Raw genomic sequence first — 21,661 nt, 5'->3', positions numbered from 1 at the left:
GGAAACAGAGGACAGAAGGAAAGAGAGGGGATGAAGTGTTAAGGGCATATGCTAGTACTGCAGAAGACCTAACTAGGTTCAGTTCCTAGCACTCACAGGGCAGCTCCAAACTGTAGCTCCAGTTTCAGGGGATCTGACCTGGCTAGTTACATGCAGTCACACACATATACACAAAATAAATCTTTTTTGTTTGGTTTGGTTTGGTTTTTCGAGACAGCCCAAGTTGCCCTGGAACTCACTCTGGCTGGTCTCAAACTCAGAAATCCACCTGCCTCTGCCTCCCAAGTGGGAGCATGCACCACCACCACCACTGCCTGGCCCCACAAAATAAATCTTTTGCCAGGCAATGTGGCACAAGCCTTTAATCCTGTAGTCCCATCACTGAGTCAGGAGGCAGAGACAGGTGGATCTCTGCATTACAGACTAGCCAGAGCTACACAGAGAAAACCTGTTTTAAGTTTGTTTGTGGGTGCTGGAGAGATGGCTCAGTGGTTAAGAGCACTGACTACTCTTCCAAAGGTCCTGAGTTCAAATCCCAGCAACCACATGGTGGCTCACAACCATCTGTAAAGAGATCTGAGACCCTCTTCTGGAGTGTCTGAAGACAGCTACACTGTACTCACATATAATAATAAATAAATAAATTAAAAAAAAAAAGTTTGTTTGTTGTTTGTTTTTAGGGTCCGAGATAGGGGTGTAATCCCAGCACCCTAGAAACAGAAGCAGGATTTCTTAGCCTCAAAGTAGTGGGGAGGGGGAGGAGAAACAGCAGGGCACACAGTGGTCTACATCTTCGATCCTAGCTCTAGGGAGGCAGAGGCACGTAGATCTCTGTGAGTTCAAGCCAGCCTCATGTACAATGTTTGTCCCAGGACAACACACAGTGGTACATAGAGAGAGACCCTATCTCTAAACAAACTAAAAAGGTGTGTGTGGAGGGTGGTAATGGCTGGAAAAATTTGCCACACAGGATCTTAATTTCACGAGCACCAGGCACCACTGAGTGCACATTCAGGCAAAACATGTGTACACATTTTTGTTTGTTCGTTTGTTTTTCAAAACAGGGTCTCGCCCGGACAATGGTGGTACATGCCTTTAATCCCAGCACTTGGAAGGCAGAGGCAGGTGGATTTCTGAGTACAAGGCCAGTCTAGTCTACAGAGTGAGTTCCAGGATAGCCAGTGCTATACAGAGAAACCCTGTCTTGAAAACCCAAAAAAAAAAAAAAAAAAATCAAAACAGGGCCTCTCTGTGTAGCCCTGGCTGTCCTGGAACTCACTCTGTAGACCAGGCTGGCCTTGAACTCAGAAAAGGCCTGCCTCTGCCTCACAGGTGCTGGGATTAAAGGCGCGCGCCACCACTGCCCAGGGTGCATACACATTTTAAAAAATCTTTCTAAAAGTTAAAAAGGAAACTGGCTGTGGTGGTACACACCTGTAATCCCAGCACTAGGGAGGCAGAAGCAAGTGGATCTCTGTGAGTTGGAGGCCGGCCTGGTCCAAAAGAATGTAGGACAGCCAAGGATGTTACACAGAGAAGTCCTGTCTAGAAAACAAACAAACAAACAAACAAATGAAAAGTTAAAGAATTACTGGATTAGCCTGTGCTACACCATCATCCCACATTCCTCTGCAATGGTTTTAGTACCTTCCTGGGGTTGAGTTACACCTGCACTCCTCCCTACCCCTCAGCAGTATAAGGCAATGCTGCTGTCTGCTGTGCCCGGTAGATGGCAATGAAATACAGCTGGGCTGGTGGCACACACCTGTAATCCCAGCACTTGGGAGGCTGAGGCAGGCAGATTTCTGAGTTCAAGGCCAGCCTGGTCTTCAGGGTGAGTTCCAGGACAGCCAGGGCTACACAGAGAAACCCTGTCTCAAAAAAACAAAACAAAATGAAAACCTTAAATATGATCTTTGTTATTTTATAATCTTGTATTTCTTTAGGAAATAACACATGCCCCTAATAAGCCTTCCGCTTTCCATGCTTCCGGATGGAGATGAGATCTTTCACGAGGACAATTTTCTGAAGGGTTAGAAATCCTACAACCGGTGCTGGAGAGGTGGCTCAGCGGCTAAGAGCACTGACTGCTCTTCCAAAGGTCCTTAGTTCAAATCCCAGCAACCGCATGGTGGCTCACAACCATCCGTAACAAGATCTGATGCCTTCTTCTGGGATATTTGAAGACAGCTACAGTATACTTACATATAATAAATAAATAAATCTTAAAAAAAAAAAAAGAAATCCTACAACCTGACTTTAAACAAACAACAACAACAACAAAAAACCTACTATGAGTCCCATTGGCACACATAACAAAGCAATCTCAAAGACTCGATAACAGAAAAGGAGCTGAAATTATGGGGGTTTGGTTTTGTTTTATATGTGATCTACATAGCTCTGGCTGTCCTGGAATGAATTCCCTTTGTTGACCCGGCTTCCTTTAAACTCAGAGATCTGCCTGCCTCTGCCTACCAATAAAAGGCCCTTGCCAACATTTTCGGGAAAAACTGGAATCTCTTTAATATTAATCTTCCAGCCAGTGATAGAGCCCACCTTTAAATCCCAGCACTCTGGAGACAGAAGTAGGAGGATATCAGTGAGTTCAAGACCAGCCTAGTCTGTCTCAAAAAACTTAAAAACAAAATAAAACAACCAGACGAACAAAGCAACACTTTAACCTTACTCTCTAAGCTCCAATGGGTGGCACACCAGCAAACCCAAACCATGTTTTGAGCTCAGACTGTCCTAAAGCAGGCTCATGCCTGGTCAGGGAATGGCCTCATCTCTAAAACTATCGGAGCTGCCGGAAGCTCGGCAGCTGTTTCTAACCCTTAAGTCATGACTCTTCCACCTGTCTGGGTAAATTTATCCCTGCAACAAATGCAGGCAACTCTTTAGAGGACTTGGAGGATGGTATAAAGATCTTAATAGGCAAAGCCTGAGGTAAAGGCATGTAGGCAGCTGAAGGGTGACCTTTTCTCATGACGAAATCTAACCCCTAAAAGTAGGTGTCTCCCGTCCCATGTACCCTCCAGATTTCTATAAAACTCAACAGCATTCCTATTCCTGGGGCCTCTTCAGGCAGTTGGCTAGTGTTCTCAGCAGTCTTAGGAAAAATCTCTCCCTTTGGCCTTTCACAGAGAACCAGAACTCCCTTCTCTGTCACCGTATGATCACCCACATCTGTGGCAACCCCTGTAGCATAAAGGATACTTCATGTCTAGCCTGGACTCTTCCCATCCTGTCTCCTGCATGGATGTTGGGATTATAGAGGGGTACCATCCTATCAACTGGACATCCTTTGAGCAATGAAGATTAATTACCACCTGCTTCCAGTGTTTGTTTGTTTTGTTGTTTTGTTTTGTTTTGTTTTCTGAGACAGGGTTTCTCTGTGACAGCCCTGGCTGTCCTGGAGCTCACTCTGTAGACCAGGCTGGCCTTGAACCCAAAATCTGCCTGCCTCTGCCTCCCAAGTACTGAATTAAAGGTGTGTGCCACCGCTGCCAGGCTTACTTCCAGTGTTTTGAATTGTAAGGAAGCGTATTTGCTCAGGGTCAGCCAAGATGGCTCAGTGGGAAGAGGTATCACTACCAAGCCTGAGGACTCAAGTTCGATCCCCAGACACTTACTGACTCCCAGAGGTTGTTCCCTTTCATCCAAGCGTGGGTTCATGCATGCAGCCACACAGATAAAATAAGCAGATGTAAAGTGGGCACTGAGGCACACTTTAATCCCAGCACTCTGGAGGCAGAGGCAGGCAGGTCTCTGAGTTCAAGGGCAGCCAAAGATACACAGAAAAACACTGTCTTGAAAAAAAATAAGAGCCTGGGCATGGGGGCGCACACCTGCAATCCCAGCTCTCTGGGAGGCAAAGGCAGGCGGATTTCTGAGTTCGAGGCCAGCCTGGTCTACAGAGTGAGGTCCAAGACAGCCAGGGCTACACAGAGAAACCCTGTCTTGGAAAAAAACAAATCCAAAAAACCAAAAAAAAAACCAAACCAAACCAAAACAAAACAAAAAAAAACAAAACAAAAAAAAAAACAAAACAAAAAAACAAAAAACCAAAACAAAACACAAGTAGTAAATGTTGAAAATAATGTGTTCACAAAACCTAAGAGAGCCCACACCTCTGGTCCTGGGTTCCATGGGGGTGGGGGGAGAGGGGAAATGCCCGGGTGTGCTGGCGTTTCTAAATTACAAATGGCAGCTTGAATACTTGGAAAAGCAGTTTGACTCTAGGGAAAACAACAGTTGCTGAGTTAAGAGAAGTCATGAAGAACATAGCAACTGCTTATTTTCCTCTTAACTCCTGGGACTTGTTTCATGTTTATCGCGTGAAACATGATGGGCTAAAGAATGTAGTGGTTTAAAAAAGTGAACTATGATTAAGATTATTATTATGGTGGTGATGATCATTATTATGTATGTGTGTGTTTTGTAATATTGGGCCTCCTCACTATGTAGCTCAGGCTGTCCTGGAATTCACTATGCGGACCAAGCTGACCTTGAACTTGGAGATCCTGCCCGAGCCTCTCCCTCTCCAGTACCATAAAGGCCTGGCTCTTAAAACTATATCATAAGCTGGGTGTGGTGGCAGATGCTATACAAGATATTTTCTTTTCCTTTTATTTTATTTTATTTTTTTAAGGAAACACTTTGCAGTCCGAGTCCTTTATTTCTCTTTTGTACATTAGGCCATGAATCAGATGGCATGAATCGGAATGGCTCCAACAGTTCCTTCCCGTTAGTCCTCACAAAGTGCTTCTCTGGGTGGCGCAGGCTGGCGCTTTAGCCGAACCCAGGTGCCCTTCTCTTTGGCTTTCTTTTTCTTCTCTCTCTCTCTCTTTTGTTGTTTTTTGTTTGTTTGTTTCGAGACAGGGTTTCTCTGTATAGCCCTGGCTGTCCTGGAACTCACTCTGTAGACCAGGCTGGCCTTGAACTCAGAAATCCCTGTGCCTCCCAAGTGCTGGGATCCCAGGCGTGCACCACCACCGCCCCAGCGTGGCTTCCTTTTTCTTCTGTGTGGTCTCCTTCCCCCACTCCAGGAAGTGGACTCTGCTCTGAGTGCTTGATGCACCCAGTCTGCACACTGATCCTCTTGGTCAGAACCTGCCCTTAGCATGCTTGTTTACAATGATGCCCATGGCATGCTGGGTGACAACAGTAGACTCTTCCAGTTTTGCTGTGGTAACATTTTTGGGGTATTTCTTTTTGAACAGTGCGCCTTCCCTTCATGTCTACGATATCACCCTGCTTGCAGATTGTGGCCAAAAGGAACAACTCCATGTTTCCTAAAAGGGCTAGAGAACATATACTGGGCGCTTCTCCTTTTTCCCTTTGTTTGTCATTTTGGTGAGTTACTGGAAGATGGCTGCCCTTTTGTTTGTTGAGACAGGGTGTAACATAGCCCTGGCCTCACACCCGGAGATCTACCTACTTCTGCCTCCCACTGTGCCTCCACCACCAGCTTTGTTTTGGGCTTTGTTTTTTGAGACAGGGTGTCTGTGTCACCCTGGCTGCCCCAGATCTCGCTCTGTAGACCAGGCTGGCTCATGCTATTTTCCACGCCGCTCTGGCACTGTTTACTTCTTGATCCACCGCGGAGGGTATCTCCTAAATGTGTCACTTGTTAACCTCCCCTCCTCAAACACGTCCCCCACACCAGCGCTAGAGCCAAATTTAGTAGCCATCTGTTGGTCCTTTTCTTAGCTGTGTCTTCACCAAAAGCAGAGATCAATGCTTTTAGGTGCTGCCCCTGCTCCAACTATTTCCTCTGAAACAAGTCAGCGGCAAACTCCAGCTATGAAAGCGGCAGGGCAGAGGGCACCAGAGGCGCACGTCTAGTCCCAGAACTTGGGAGGTGAAGGCAGGAGTTAAACGTCATCAAAAACAAACAGAACAATACAAACAGCCCTTTCCTTCCCATCTCATCGCACTTCTGTGCAGGGATTCTGCCTTTACAAAAGAAAGGGTTCTTTTTTGAGAGAGGGACCCATGGAATACAGGCCCACTTGATGGCTGATGATGAGCTCAGACTCTTCGAAGCAGCGTTCCTCTGTGTAACCCCGGCTATCCTGGGACTGGTTCTGTAGACCATGATGGCCTCGAACTCAGACATCTTTGATGTGTATAAGTGTTTTCATCTGTGCAATGCATGCATGTCTAGTGCCCAAAGAGGTAAGAAGAGAGAACTAATACCTAAAGCTGGAATTACAGATGGTTGTGGGAGCTGGGGAGCTAAACCCTGGTTCTCTAAAAGAGCAGTAAGTGAAAACAGGAATCAGCTGAGTGGTGGTGGTGCATGCCTGTAATCCCAGCACTCTGGGAGGCAGAGGCAGGAGGATTTCTGAGTTCAAGGCCAGCCTGGTCTACAGAGTGAGTTCCAGGACAGCCAGGGCTACTACAGAGAAACCCTGTCTGGGGGGGGGGGGCGGACAACAACAACAACAACAACAACAAAAACCCAAATCCAAACAAAACAAAACAAAAACAAAAACAAAAAAAGGAAAACAGGGATCAGAGAGAGGGCTCAGCACATAGTCTTGCAGAAGACCTAAGTTCTCCCAACACCCGCATGGTGGCTCACAATCTTCTGTAACTACAATTTCAGGAATCCGGAACTGCTTCTGTCTTCGACAGGTTCCTCCATCCATGGGGTGCGGACATGTAACGCATGCACACACTCAAACACATTAAACACACACATACACACACACACACACACACACACACACAAACGTCAAGGCCAGATGGCAGTGACACACTCCTTTAATCCCAGCACTGAGCTCCAGGCTAGCCTCGTTTACAGAGTAAGTTCCAGGACATCCAGTGCTACACAGAGAAACCCAATCCTAAAAGAAACCAAAAAATAAAAATAAAAAAAAATACAACAACAACAACAACAACAAAAAACCCACATGAGGATTCTTGGGCTTTGAAGTTCCATAGATGCCCCAAGAGAATACTAAATCCTAAAATGATCTTGTAGTCACATGTCACTGCTTACAGGGAAATAACACTCCACATTCCAAACAACAGATTAAATTCCAACCTGTTTCACGATGTCCTAATTATGTCTTACCCAAGGAGCTCTTAATACCAGTCTCACCATAACACAGGCCCTTCCGACATACCGAGCACCAAACTTCGGAGCCCAACCTCAATAGTCAGAAAGCGCCCTGTGGATACCTCCTTGGCACCAGTCTGCATATTCCTATGATGAAATCCTCTCCCTAAACAAAGGGCTTGCCATTTTCTTGGCTAAGCTGGAAGCTAGCAAGCTCCACTGATCCTATCTCCAGCCTCTAGCCTCCAGCCCACCCTGGAACGGGACACACACTGCTGGGGTTACAGGCATGTGTGGAACGTTCAGCTTGGTTTGTGGATGCTGGGATCCAGACTCTGTTTTCATGGTTATTCAGCAAGCCCTCTTACTGCAGAGCCATCTCTGAACGTGAGCGGGAAAACTTAAGGAGCACGTCACTGGAGCCACCCTCATTTCAACCTTTCAAGCTGAAAGAACCAAACTTGACTGGCATTCCCTTTAGCTCTCTTGGGGCCTATCTCGCCAGAGGGTATTCTTGTTCTTGTTGGTAGCACAACAATCAAGAAATCTATTGGGGGCCTGGAGAGATGGCTCAGCGGTTAAAGCACTGATTGCTCTTCCAAAGAGCCTGAGTTCAAATCCCAGTAGCCACCTGGTGGCTCACAACCATCCTTAATGAGATCTGATGCTCTCTTCTGGTTCATCTGAAGACAGCTTCAATGTACTTACATATAATAATAAATAAATCTTTAAAAAAAAAATCGGGCTGGAGAGATGGCTCAGACGTTAAGAGCACTGGGCAGTTTCTTCTGAGATTCAATTTCTCCAGCTGGGAAGCTCTTTAAATTAGAAGGTAAGCATCTCAAAATAGCTTCAGGAAACCCCAGTAACTGACTAGATTCACTACTTCCAAAAGACTAGCTACCTGCAAAAAGCAGCAAAACGTAGAAGGCCCAGTTGCCTTCTAAGAGGTGTATATCAACTGAAGCATCTGAAAGGGAGATTGTGAACCTGCCGGCAGGCTGTGCTGTGTGCTACTCCACTATGCCGGGCCTGAGCGCTGGGATGGGCTTTGGTGATGCAACTGTCATTTCTGCTCCTGTAAGTAACCTCTCACCCATATTCCTGTAACTCAGGCCCATAAAACTAAACTAGAAACACCAAGTTGGACTTCGGTGGCTTCCATACTTTGGTCTATTGTGGGTTCCCTATCTCCTCAGAAGGTTTGTACACATCAGGCAGTCGGTTCAAGGACAGCTGCTCTACACAGTGGACACTGCCTGAACCTTCTCCCTCCCAAGGGAAAAAACCAAATGAACATAAGGTAGAAAGGGCTAGGAATGTAGATCAGCCGTTAGACTGGCATTCAATACCCAGTCTGCCTTAGACCAGTGACACTGGGTCTACTGTAGTTTAATCCATGAAGCTCCCTAGGAAGACAACAAAAAGCTCACCTGTGGCCACCGTCGGCTGCACAGTAAACCACAGAGCAGCCTGGAATACAGGAGACTCTGAAGACAGGATTTTACTGTATCTCTGGCTGCCCTGTACAGCACCATCCAGGATTCTAAAAACTTTGAATTCTTGGATCTAAATTCCCATTGTTTAGTCAACAGAGGCTCGAAGCTAGGCAGGCCCTCCTGTTCTAAGCACTACAGATTCCCACCTCAAACTTAAAAGATTATCACTATGAAACCCAGGCTGATTCTGAGTGAACTCAAACCTTACAAACATGAGCCAAGGTCGAGGCCACCTCCACGCCCTCCCACGCCCTCCCTGCCCCCACAGGGTCTGATGGTATAACCCTGGCAGTCCAGTAATTTGCATCCTATGTAGATCAGATCCACCTGCTTTCTGAGTGCTAGCACTACAGGTGCATTCAGTTAGGCCTGGCCACACTTCTTCATGAAAATAATGAACCAGTGTGATAGCTCAGCAGGCAATGCCACTTGCCTGCCAAAGGCTGAGTTCCATCCCAGGAGCCAACCTGCTCTACATAGTGAGCTGCAGGACTACTTAATTCTCTACTCCCAAGACCCTGGCTTTACTTAATGTGTTTGTTTTGTGCACAGATCTTTATGCACACTGCTTGCTCAGTCCAGAGAAGGGTGTCAGTCTAATTGGGCACCCAGAATCAATTGTGAGCCCCAAATGGGGGCTGGGAACAAAAGCTATGCTCAACTCCGGAGCCAACCTTGCCCTTTTTTTATGGGTAAGAGCTCACTGCATTGCCCCATCGGAAACATGTCATGCAGGCCAGAGGGCTTCAGAGTTATGCCTGCCTCTGCTTCAAGTGCTGGGACTAGAGACATGTTACACTTCTTCTGACTTTGCTTTAGTTTTTTTGTTTTTTTTTTTTTTTTTGAGACAGGGTCTCTTCATGTAGCTGTCTGTCTGTGGCTATTGTGTAACTGGCTTATAAGACCAGGCTGGCCTCAAATTCGGAGAGAACCACCTGCCTCTACCTCCCCAGTGCTAGGATTAAAGGTGTGAGCCAACACACCTGGCCTTAAAACAACATTTCTATTTAATATTCAGAATAAAGAGAACAGCTCATTTTAAACAAGAAGTTTATTTAAACAACAAGACGCTTGACTTGAAGGGAAAACTATCTAGGATCATTTTGTTCAAGAGTAATTTATCCCTACTTAAAGACAGATTGCCCTACATGTAACAGCTACGTACAAAAAAGTTATAAAATTGTCCTTGGTTTTACAATGATAAATGAAAAACATTAAAATTCTCCAATCGAACAAGGTATGCAAGGATTTGGTGGTGTTGGGTTCTTTTGTTAAAACAATGAGAGCAAAATAACTTACTGGAATATAAAGATAAGAGTTGGATGAGCATGCCACTAGGAGAAGGGGGTATTTTCACAGACCCAGGACTTTCCCCAGACCATCTCCATCTGATGTCCACCAGAACAGAACATTGGCATTTAGTTTAAAAAAGGAAAAGAAAAAGAGAGCAATATGGTTGTGCACATACACCAGTTACTTTATGTACAATAAAGACATGGGGACAGGGAAGTGAGAGAAGAGAGAAAACTATACTGTAGTAGTCAGGATGTGGCGGGACCAAATTGCGGCTTTCTAATTGAGAATGTATTCTTGGTCTATAACAAAATTCTGGAGTAAAGTAGCAGGCTCCCTTTTTAGTAGACGCCTCCAGTCTGCTGCTGGAACACATCAATCGTATCTTCATCCTCCATTTCCAACTAGCATAGAAAAGAAAACAAAATCAGTGAGGAAAAAATTTAAATATCTAGTTTTCATATTAAATTTAAGCACACGTCCCACAGCACACCAGGCCTCACTGTTATAGAGGTCAGTTTCATGTAAACCAAGCACAGGGAAACACACCTGTCTTGAGACCCAGCATTCTGGAGCTCAAGAAAGGGAAATGAATACAGTGCCACAGGCTAGTCTCAGATGCTTACGCGTCTGCCAAGGACTTCATTTAAAACCAAAGTTTTGATTAGCCCAACCATTATCATCACCCTCCCCCCCCACACACACACACTATCAGCACTACAGGGGACTGACACTCTAGAGTGACACCAGCCTAGACTATAACATATGTGATACTCAATCTTCAAAAAAAGTTTTTTTAAAGATTAATACATTAAACACAAATATTAACTTTTAAAACAATGCATATGCACGATATTCTTAGGAAATATTTGTTAAATATCCTCAGAACAATGTATCAGACCAAAATCAAAAATTTTTTTTAAAAGATTTATTTATCATTATATCTAAGTACACTGTAGCTGTCTTCAGACACTCTAGAAGATGGTATCAGATCTCATTACGGATGGTTATGAGCCACCATGTAGTTGCTGGGATTTGAACTCAGGACCTTCGGAAGAGCAGTCAGCACTCTTAATCGCTGAGCCATCTCTCCAGCCCCCAAAATCAAAATTTTAAAATTATGCAGTAGCCAGGCATAGTGGCTCTGTGGTTGAGACTAGCCTGATCAACACTCCAGGCTAGCCAGGAACACAGTGAGACCATCTCAAAAAGCAAAATCCCAAACTACACGGTAATAAATTGTATTATTGCATCTGTATTTGTCTTAGAACTCACTTTATAGACCAGGCTGGTCTAACACTCACATGGATCCACCAGTCTCTGTATCCACACAGTAAGTAAGGTCTTAATTAACACGTAAAGCAACACTATAGAAAGTGAACCGGCTCTCTTATGGCAAGCCAGGCAGCTCAGTGGGTAGTGCCCTGCAAGTCCAACTTCCTTATCCTGACAATAAGTTTGACTTCCCAGAACACTGTGTAAAAAGAGAATTGAAGCCTGCAATTATCCTGACCTGCCTCCTCCCCTCCCTGCCACACACAGGAAAAAACAAAAGTCTAATGAAGGTTGATAATCCCAGTTTTTGGGAGGTACAAACAGGAAGATAAAGAATTTAAGACGATCCTCAACAAGACATGTTTGCTGTACCAGTAAGGGCTACATGAGCTGGTCTAGGGTCTTCTAGAGGGGTTGTTTGGGAGAGGAAACATGGGACATGTTACATCCTAAAACTTGTAAAAGATAAAAATCACACCCTCTGGCATCCTATAAAAAGGGAACTTACTCAGGCCACTATATTCAGTCTATAAGACTCTTATCATCTCCACAATACTTGGCTGAATTTTTTTTAATTTAAAAAAGAAATTGCTGCTAAGATCCCGCCTTCCCACATCTGAAGCATTTATTTACCAATGCAACCACATTGTGTACCTGTAATCTGAGTACTCAGGAGGCTGAGGCAGAAGGCTGGCTTTGTGTGATATGATGAAGGCAAGCTAAGCTATACAAGTAGACTCTATCTCAAAGAAAATGGTGGGCTGGTAAGATGGCTGAGTGAGTACAGGTGCTTGATCTCAAGTCTGAGAACCTGAATTGCATCCCTGGTGATAAAAACAGGCCCCAAAGTCATTCTGGGAACACAAATGCTCAGTAGACCAGGCTGGCTTTGAACTCACTGAGCTCCTCTGTCTGATTAAGGCATGAACCCACCATACAGGGCTACAAGTTTTCTTGCTTTTTGTTTGTATGTTTTTTTTTTTTTTGAGACAGGGTTTCTGTGTAGCTCAGGGTGTTCTTGAACTCAGAGGTTTACCTGCCTTTGCCTCAGAAGTGTTGAGATTAAAGGTGTGAGCCATTACTGCCCTGCAAAAGCTCTCAACTCTGGAAATACACACAAAAATGTAAAACAAGTTTTCTAAAATCTTATAATAACCCTTGACTACAACATGATATGGCAAGTCTTGATATCTACCTGTAAAATCACACCTTAACAACTGTGTTTCTAACATATTTAGCTCTCTCCACTATTTTCATTTAAAAAATAAATAAAACTTTGTCTCCATTCCCAAAGTGCTAGGACAGGTGTATACTCCCATGCCCAGCTCAGAATCAATGTTCTGTCAGCAGGTATGTGTATACGTCATTATTCAAGTACAGATGTATATGAGCCACCATTGGGTGCTGAGAAAGGAAGGAACCTGGGTCCTCTTAAACAACAGCCATGGCCCTTAACTGCTGTGATTCACATACCTGTTTAAAAAACGTATTTATATGAGTGTTCTGTGTGCATAGATGATACATGCCAGAAGAGGGCATCAGATCCCATCACAGGATGGTTGTGAGCCACCCTGTGATCGCTGGGATGGAACTAAGGACCTCTGAAAGAGCAGCTAGTATTCTTAAACCACCGAGTCATCTCTCTCATTCTAACACTCCATTTTTATCAACGATTTCATTTATATTTTATGTGCATTGGTGTATTTGTTTTTATTTAATGCTGCATGTGTGGTGTTTGATCCCCTGGAACTAGAGTTACAGAGAGTTGTGAGCTGTCATGTGGATGCCGAGAATTGAACCCAGGTTCTCTTGAAGATCAAAAAATGCACTTAACTGCTGAACCATCTTTCTGCCCACCTCACCCTGTTTTATAAAAAATACTTCTTTCAAGTGCATGACTTTTGCCTATGTGAGTTTGGTGTCCATTGCAGACAGGAGAGCATTAGATTACAAATAAATAGAGCTACAGGGCTGGTGAGATGGCTCAGTGGGTAAGAGCACTGACTGTTCTTCCAAAGAATAGATGAAAACTGAGCTGGAGAGGTGGCTTAGTGGTTAAGCTCTTACAGAGCACCCAAGTTCAAATCTCAACAACCACATGGTGGCTCACAACCATCCGTAACAAGCTGACTCCCTCTTCTGGAGTGTCTGAAGAAAGCTACAGTGTACTTAAATATAATAAATTAATCTTAAAAAAACAAAGGAGGGTGAAGCCTGAGAGTGTGCTCTGTCACTTTCAGAAGGTCAAGGCACAATCACTATAGAACCCAAAAAACAAAGGAAGAAATTAGCCCAAGTGAAAATCCCAAAGGATCAAAGGTTGGGCAGTGGGGATGTGCGCCTTTAGTTCAAACATTCCTGAGAAGAGGCAGCTAGTTCCAGGTCAGCCAAGGCTACATAAAGACAACCTATTTTAAGATAAAAAAAAATTTTTTTTTCAGTGAACCAAAGTTCCTTTTGCCTCCAGTTTTAAAGGGAAGCTTTAGAGGAAAAGGATCCAATGCTTTAGATAGACAACCATACAATTATAGAGGGGGCAGGGGACCCACAATGCTATCAAAAATTGGGGAGATTAGAGCATTACCCTTTAATAGTTCATGTTTGTAAAGAGTCACCTACATATACATAGTCAAACCCAGCTAACAAGAGTAACAGAGTGGACAGATTGAGCCAAGAATAGGTGAAAACTGAGCTGGAGAGGTGGCTTAGTGGTTAAGCTCTTACAGAGTACCCAAGTTCATTTCTCAGCAGTCATTGTCAGGCAGTTCACTACCATCAACTCCAGCCCAGGGTGTCTGAGGCCTTCTTCTGGCCTACTACATCCCCCATACACACAGTGTAGTCCTAAGCTGGGTAAGTGTTATATCAGCCCCTGCCCTTCTCTCTGCGCAGCACTGTTCTCTTTCCCTCCCACCCCCCTTCCCATGGACTTCCCCAGCCTTGATCCTCGGGGCCAGTGAACTCGCCCATCAGACAGCAGCTTCCCAATAAACCTCTCTCTAATATAATCCAATCTGGTTTAAACTGGCTAACTTCACCAGTAACAAGAGAAATACTATCAGTTACCAAAGACTTACAAATACGACTATGTTGTAAGGACACTTTAGGGAGCCGTCCAGAGAAGTCACACCCACCTGGATGTGTCTCATTTCCACCCCTTCTCCCAACACCTATCTACCATTAACCTGTTTAAAATCTAATAAACTGCAATTCTTTGACAAAAAAAAGTATATAGCAGCAAAGAACAAAAACAAAAACAAAACAACTTATCAAGAGAAAATTCTTTTGTTGTTTTATCTTTCGTTTTTTGAGACACGGATCTGTAGACCAGGCTGGCCTCAAACTCACAGAAATCCGAGACTGTCTCTGCTGTGTTTAAAGGTGAGTACCACTTTTGCCTAGCCAACAATTCATTTTAATAAGAAAAATGGAATCAACTAACTGAATGGCTATTACACAGTAGTAGCTGATTAACTACAAGCCTTTTCATGTTCTGCAGATAAGCACAGACACTGTGATAGTTCTTGCTTAACATGTTAGAAAAGCCTTGGGTTCAATCCCCAACACCAAACACACAGAGAATGAATCTGTAGGCCTGTTGTCTCTGCGTTCAGAAAAGAGAAGCAGGACAATCAGCAGTCCCAAGTTGTCCTAAGCTATACAAGTTCCAGGTCAGCTTGGGACACAGAGACCCTGACTGAAAAACAATCAAACCTGACTTTGCATAAACAAAAGGAAAAACAGACAAAGCAGGAACAATGAACAAAACAAATTCGTATGAAAATGCCAATGACAGGCTGCAGAGACTGCTCAGAGGATTAAGCTCCTCCTGCAGAGGACCAAGGTTCAATTCCCAGGACCAACATGGTAGTACACAAATCCATAACTATTCTGGGAACCAATGCCCCTTTTTCTGACTTCCTTAGACACTAAGCACATACATGGTACACACATGTTCATGTAGGCAAAATATTCAACACATAAAACCCATCATTTGGTACAATAATTAGAAGAAAGAAGAGGCTATAATTCAATATTCCAACAATTAAATTCATAAAGAAAGATGCTTTAAAAATAATTCTAGCACTTGGGCAGATGTAGAGGCAGGAATATCTGTTAGCTCTAGACCAGCCTATCTACAGAATTCGAGGGCACCCGAAGTTATACAGAAAAATCCTGTATGGAATAACAAAAAAAGACAAAACCAAGGCTGGATAGACCAGTGGATAACAGTACTTGCTTAGCAAATAGAAGGACCAGAGTTTGGGTTCCCAAGACAGAAACTGGAAGTTCAGTGATGGTCAAATGGAGCCAACCTCCAGGTTCAAGCTTACAGCAATAGAGCAGGACACCTGATGCCTTCACTAGCCTCTGCACAAACACGCACGCACGCACACATGCACAACTTTACTAGAAGTAGAGGTTTTTACCTGTGCAGGTGTGTCTGTTTCGTTGATTGGTTGCCCATCAAACCGGAATCTGATCTGCCTCATTGACAAACCCTGACAAGAGATTAAAAGCAAATAGCATATAATCACTAAAAGAGCATATAATCACTAAAATCTCTCTTTGTAGCCACAAAACTTCACCAATATGCTAACATTTTCTATGCAGGAAAACACTGCTTCTTGTTTTGTTTTTTTTCCGAGACAGGGTTTCTCTGTAGGGCCCTGGCTGTCCTGGAGCTCACTCTGTAGACCAGGCTGGCCTTGAACTCAGAAATCCTCATGCCTCTGCCTCCCAGAGTGCTGGGATTACAGGCGTGCTCCACCACCCAGTGAAAACATTGTTTCTTATTGGCCCTATTTCAAAGCCAAGACAGTACACACATGCCTGCAATAGCACTAGCACTGGGAAGGGTCAAATGAGACTGGCATAGGATACACTAGATCCATCTGAAAATAAAACAAACATAAACACACCAAACAAAACAAAACAAGGAAATTAAAGCATTTAATTTTTTAAACTAAATTTTCAAAATGTGGGCACTCATTCACTTTACAGCACCTTTCAAGTCATAAGCTAAGTGGTCAATGTACCCTACGGCTTCTGACTATTATCAACACAGACAGGAAGTATCTCCTTAGATCTAACAATACCAAGGATTAAAATGTTTTGGCTTCAACAGTACAGAATGGGGATTCCAGAAAGATTTCTAGCGGTAAGAATTAAAGTCTGGATAGGCAGTATGGCTCATGAGGCATGTAAGCTGGCAACACGTTCAATACCCGGGACCCATGTAAGCGTGGATGGAATGAACTGACTCCAAGCTAGGGATGTGGTGGCCTACAGTCCCAGCACTGGGGACACAGAAGCAGGATCATCTCCTAGTCTGGTCTACAGATAGAGTTCTAGGCCCTTAGTCTAGCTGGGGCCACACTAAAAAGGACCTAGAATGGGCAAGCCTGGGGTCTGATGGGATGCAAAGTCAGACAGAAGAAGCTCAGCTCACTGTTAGTGAATGCGAACACACAAGCCCCTTCGATGACAAGCATTAGAAATCAAATAAAAAACCAAGACAATTTAACTGTCGTAGAGTCTTGGTTGGCCTGGAACTTACTATGAAGACTAACCTGGCCTACAACTTATTTGGGTACCCTGGATTTTGGGTGGTAAGGACTAAAGCTGAGACTTTGTGCCTGCTGGGCAAATATTGTTAAGATTTCTCTCCAGCCAGGCAGTGGTGGCCCACGCTTGTAATCCCAGCACTTGGGAGGCAGAGGCAGGTGGATTTCTGAGTTCGAGGCCAGCCTGGTCTACAGAAACCCTGTCTTGAAAAATCAACCCCCCCCCAAAAGATTTATCCCCAGCACCACCACTTTAGGCTGGCGTTTTAGAACCTACGTCCGGTGTTAGAGGCAGGGTCTTAGGCAGCTCTCAGGCTCCCTTTATACTACATCCCTCTTCTGGCTGTCTCTGCATAGCCCTGGCTGTCTTGGACTTGTTCTATAGACCAGCCTGGCCTTGTCACAGAAAATGACCTGCCTCTGCCTCACAAGTGCTGGGGCTAAAGATGTTTGAAAACACACCTATTCGCTACCCCTAACTCTTAAGAAAAAAAAAGTTATAGGACACGTGTAACTTCCTCTTAATTGAAGCCTTAGGTTCAATGCCCAGTACTACCAAACATAAAAATCCAGGTATACTAAGATTAAGATTCTCACCCCAACCCCACCCTGACACCTTTTTTCTGGTTCCTTGAGACAAGGTTTCTCTGTGCAGCCCTGGATATCCTAGAACTACAGAGCAGACTAGCCTTGAACTCTTCTGCCTCCCGAGTACTGAGATTAGGTGTGCCACAACCACTTGGCATAGGATGACTTAAGACAATTCTACCACCTTGTCCTTCAAGTGCTGGGGTTAGAGTAAGCCGGCATACGCAGTTTCTTCTGCTTCTCTTTTTATCAGACAAAGCCTTACTGCCATACAGCCTGGACTAGCCATGATTTTCTGTAATTCTCCTGCCTCAGCCTGCTGAATGTTGAAATGTGGGTTGTGTTAAAGCAATATGGGTTGTGTTAACCCAACTTGCATTACTTTTCTAATACCTAATATTTAACGTTTTTATATTTTAAAACATAACCATTTAAACGATCGAACTTGTGCTGCAGACATAGTTCACTTTGTAGGAAACCTGTCTTAGATTTGATCTGTAGCACCACAAAAACTGTGATATGTCTATAATCCTAGACACAAGCTTTCAGCAATTCAATGTTATATACAGTGGAGGCCAGACAGGGCTATGCAACCTACCCTCCCTCAACAAATGAAAATATAAGTATTTTAGAAAATTGAGATTTTCTCCAGAAACCTGTGGGTGATGAATGTTCAGTGGAAGATGGGACATATAAACCCCTTCGTCACCACCTTTTACCAGGAACAGAGCCCTGGGCCTCCTCATGGTCGGCAAATGCTCTATCACTGCAACATGCACATGCCCCAGGTTCATTCCTAAGGTCTACTGTGTGGAGGCATGCTAGTGCTGGGAAACAGATCTGTAGACTGCTTGCCGAACATGTGAGATTCTCCTCCTGTTACATGTTAGGGGGCACATGCGCCACAGGAGTGGAGGTGGTTCCGAGGAGCACTTCAGCTCTTAAGCCATTGGCTCTCCCACTGTTGGTTCAGGACTGAATACCATCAGGCTTGCAGAGCCACCTCAGAAGAGCCCTTTCCCAAAGGTCTCTGTTGATAATTCTTTAGGGAGACTGTTTCACCAGAAGTCAGAGCATAAAATGTACAATGTGGCCACACACATCTTTGGTCCCAGCACTTGGGAGGCAGAGACAAGCAGTTCTATGTGAGTTTCAGGCCAGACATGAATAAATGAATGCTAACACAGGAATTTAAAACAAACAATCTGGAAGCAGTTTTTTATTACATTTTAAAGGGGGGGGGCAGAAAACAGAATCCTAACACTACAGTACAAGACTTCAAGGTCAATCTAACCACAAATAAGGACATCTCGAAAATCAAAATGAAGCCAGGCGGTGGTGGTGCAGGCCTGTAATCCCAGCACTTGGGAGGCAGAGGCAGGCAGATTTCTGAGTTCAAGGCCAGCCTGGTCTACAGGACAGCCAGGGCTACACAGAGAAACCCTGTCTCAAAAATATCAAATCCAAAAGCTAAAATCCAAAAAAACAAACAAACAACAACAACAAAAAAAAAAAAACACCAAGAAAAATCCTACCTCTGCTATTACCCCAACTAGTGAACTAGTGTGGGAAGCAGAGCTGTCATCTTTAAAGCTTTATTAAATTAGTATTGCAAGGGAAGCTATAAATCTTGCACTGACTTTCCCGATTTGTCCAAATCAAGAGAATGAGCCTGGCCTGGCTTGCTATCCCAGTGAGGAGGGAAAGGTTGGAGGACTGCCTGAGTCTAGACTGCAAGTTCTAAGCAGCCAGGAAAGCAATGACAAAAACTCAACACCCAAATCACAAAGCGAATTTTTCTACGAGTATGAGTTTTCCTAATAATAAAGTATTCATGCTTTACTCAAAAATGATTAAAATTTCCTAACCTCCAGGGTTGTGTAGGTAACTTCCTCAGGATACACAAATCTGGCTTGGCATATAGCATACTATGAATTCTACAATTATTGCAAAAAATAAAAAATAATATAAAAAAGAGTGTTGGGGGAGGGGAGCTAGAAATGACATGCTTCAGAAAAACTGCAATATCCAAATCGAAATTGGCTAAAATTCTCTCTCTCTTTTGAGACAGGGTTTATTTGTGTGTGCTGTGCAGACTGCCTCCAGTGCTGGGAATAAAGGTGTGTACTACCACACCCAAATATTTTGACAATGCATTGTCTAAATAAAAGGGAAAAACAACAACAAACAAACAACAACAAAAAAACCCCACCAAAAACGAATCCACTTTTTCTCATTAAAGTGCAGATATATCTCCTTGGGAACTTGGAGTCTTATGGATCTAATAAGGAGTTAAGATCTAGCACAAGAATCATAATACTAAACCTACCAGCAAACTTTACAATGTAATCACATGCGCATTGAAATAGTCATGCAATACTATGACAGTATATTTTCTATTCCTGATTCAGTTCTGTAAGTGGATTATTAAGTGGAAGTACATTTATCAATTCCTCACCTGCCGTTCACAATAGGCTTTCATTAGTTTACTAAGTGGTGTATGCCTCTTAATCTTAAACTGCACCACAGAACCATCCTGTCCCGCCACCTTCAAATTAATATGATCGTTGTTCTCAGTCTTGACTCCTTCCTGTTGAAAGAAAAATAAGAGTGTAATTTGGAAAATGTGAAACACAAACACCTTTAAAGCAGCAGCAGGCCCAAAGCTTTAGAATCAACAGGTTTCTCTCCCACTCTCAAACAGCATACAGCTGTTCCCAGCCGCTGACCTCAAAGATCAGCAACCCCGCAGAAAGCGTTACAAGGCTATTACAAAAACTCTGATACCAGCCAAGCAACAATACACTTACAAGCTCGCTCCATAAACTGTGATGCTTTTGAGGCTAAATTTTTCTAAAATGGCATTATTTCCTATCATCGCCAAAATGTGTTGCTTCCCATAAACACCGGTGTCCTTTCTCTTTTCAAAGCATTATAAATACAACTACTAGAGTGGGGGTGGGAAAACCATACCTTGTATTTCAAAATTCACTGCTACCTTCTTGATAAAAGTTAGCAAACTCTGCTCAAGGATATCAAATGAACGTATCTTTTAAAAAAACAAAAAACGAACATTCTCAACTGAAGGATATCCCGATTCTCCCTTTTTGCATCGGCAGATTGCCGTTCGACTATATTAACTGCTTCGTTTTTCAGTTGTAAGCTGATTTTCGCCCTCTCCTTTGCTGTCATGGCTCGAATACAGTCTTCGTGCAAGTCTTCCCGTACATTGCGACCCAAACCGCAGTTCAGCAAAATCAAATGTTTATGTCCGAGGATTCTTCCATCCTGTGTCCCCCTCGAAATAGAGTCTGGGCCAGCCAGAGGGTGCCCCGGAGACTGATGCTCGTCCCCTCGTCTGCAGCCAAGTGTACCCCGTGCCTCCGATGGCGCGTTCTCAAGTTGAGCCATGTCTCTGCTCGCACCTAAGCCTCCAACCACAACAAGCCACATGGTTCCCGCCAGGGTGCGGGTTTCTGGGCGCACGGCAGAGCGGCACAGCCCCTCCCCCGCGGGCCGCTTGGGCCGCGAGCGGGACCTACTCCGGAATCCCCCGTTCGGGGTTACCCTAGCATACACCATTGATCCGGCGCGGCCCCCGCCCCGAGAGGGAAACCCCGGGCCGCCCGACTCCCTCCGCCGCCGCCGCCACCGCCCCGGGCCTCGCGCGCCCAACGCTCTCCTTACACGCGCCGGGCGCCGCGGAGGAGCCACCGCGGGGCCGCCGGAGCCGCGGGCTCCCGCGATGCGCCGCCCGCCTCGCGCCGCGCGCGCTCCGAGGGCCTGGGGGCGGGGGAGGGCGGCGGGCCTCCTCCGGCGCGGGCGGGAGGAAGAGAGCGAGCGAGGAAAATGGCGCGGAGCGCCGGGCCTGAGCCGCGGCTGGCCCCGTGGGGGGCCCCGGGCAGGCAGGGAAGCCCGCGGCGGGCTTCGGCCGGACCCCGGGCCGCGCCACCCACTGGTCCGCACGGCGAGGCGCAGACGGCCGCCCCGAGCTCACCTTGGGTTTCTCGTCGGCCATAGCGAGCGCCGGAGTCTCCTCAGCTGCCGCTTCACAAAAGAGGCACCAGGTCCGCACTGAAGGAGCACACAAGCAGCACCAGGAGCGGCAGAAGAAGGAGGCGGCAGCGGTGGACGAGGCGGAGGGCGCGCGCACGTCGTGCGCTCCCTCCCCCCGCCCTGCGTGCGCGAGCACGAGCAGCCGGGGCTTCTCATTGGCTGCCGCTTCGCGGGAGCGCGCAACGCTTACATAACCACCCCTCCTCCCCCCCCCCCCCACACGGCCCGCGCCTCCGCCGCCTGGGCCAGGCGCCCGCCAGGTCGGCGGGAAGAGGCGCGGACACGCGCACCAGTCCCGCCGCGGGGGCGCGCCT

The 21,661-nt window shown here is 45.3% G+C and overlaps 1 protein-coding gene across 1 annotated transcript; it reads right to left on the bottom strand.

The window, feature by feature from the left end:
• Nucleotides 1-9,601: 9,601 nt before the first annotated feature.
• On the bottom strand, nt 9,602-21,458 carry Sumo2 (small ubiquitin like modifier 2). The gene is made up of 4 exons (XM_052196128.1): nt 21,289-21,458; nt 19,750-19,881; nt 15,567-15,638; nt 9,602-10,265 (listed from the first exon to the last, which is right to left on the bottom strand). Exons 1-4 carry the CDS (start codon nt 21,307-21,309, stop codon nt 10,203-10,205), a joined length of 288 nt encoding a protein of 95 aa, XP_052052088.1. The 5' UTR covers nt 21,310-21,458; the 3' UTR covers nt 9,602-10,202.
• Nucleotides 21,459-21,661: the final 203 nt, after the last annotated feature.

This window comes from Apodemus sylvaticus, chromosome 10, assembly GCF_947179515.1.
Source record: "Apodemus sylvaticus chromosome 10, mApoSyl1.1, whole genome shotgun sequence".
NCBI lineage: Eukaryota > Metazoa > Chordata > Mammalia > Rodentia > Muridae > Apodemus > Apodemus sylvaticus.
Note: the sequence above shows the minus strand (reverse complement) of the source record. Positions and strands in the feature narration are given on the sequence as shown.

Coding starts and splice junctions, on each gene's coding strand:
- Sumo2 (XM_052196128.1), bottom strand. CDS start 21,309: ATGGCCGACGAGAAACCCAAG. Junction 19,882..21,288: donor TGGCCGACGAGAAACCCAAG/GTGAGCTCGGGG, acceptor TTCTTTCAACAG/GAAGGAGTCAAGACTGAGAA. Junction 15,639..19,749: donor AAGCCTATTGTGAACGGCAG/GTGAGGAATTGA, acceptor ATCTCTTGTCAG/GGTTTGTCAATGAGGCAGAT.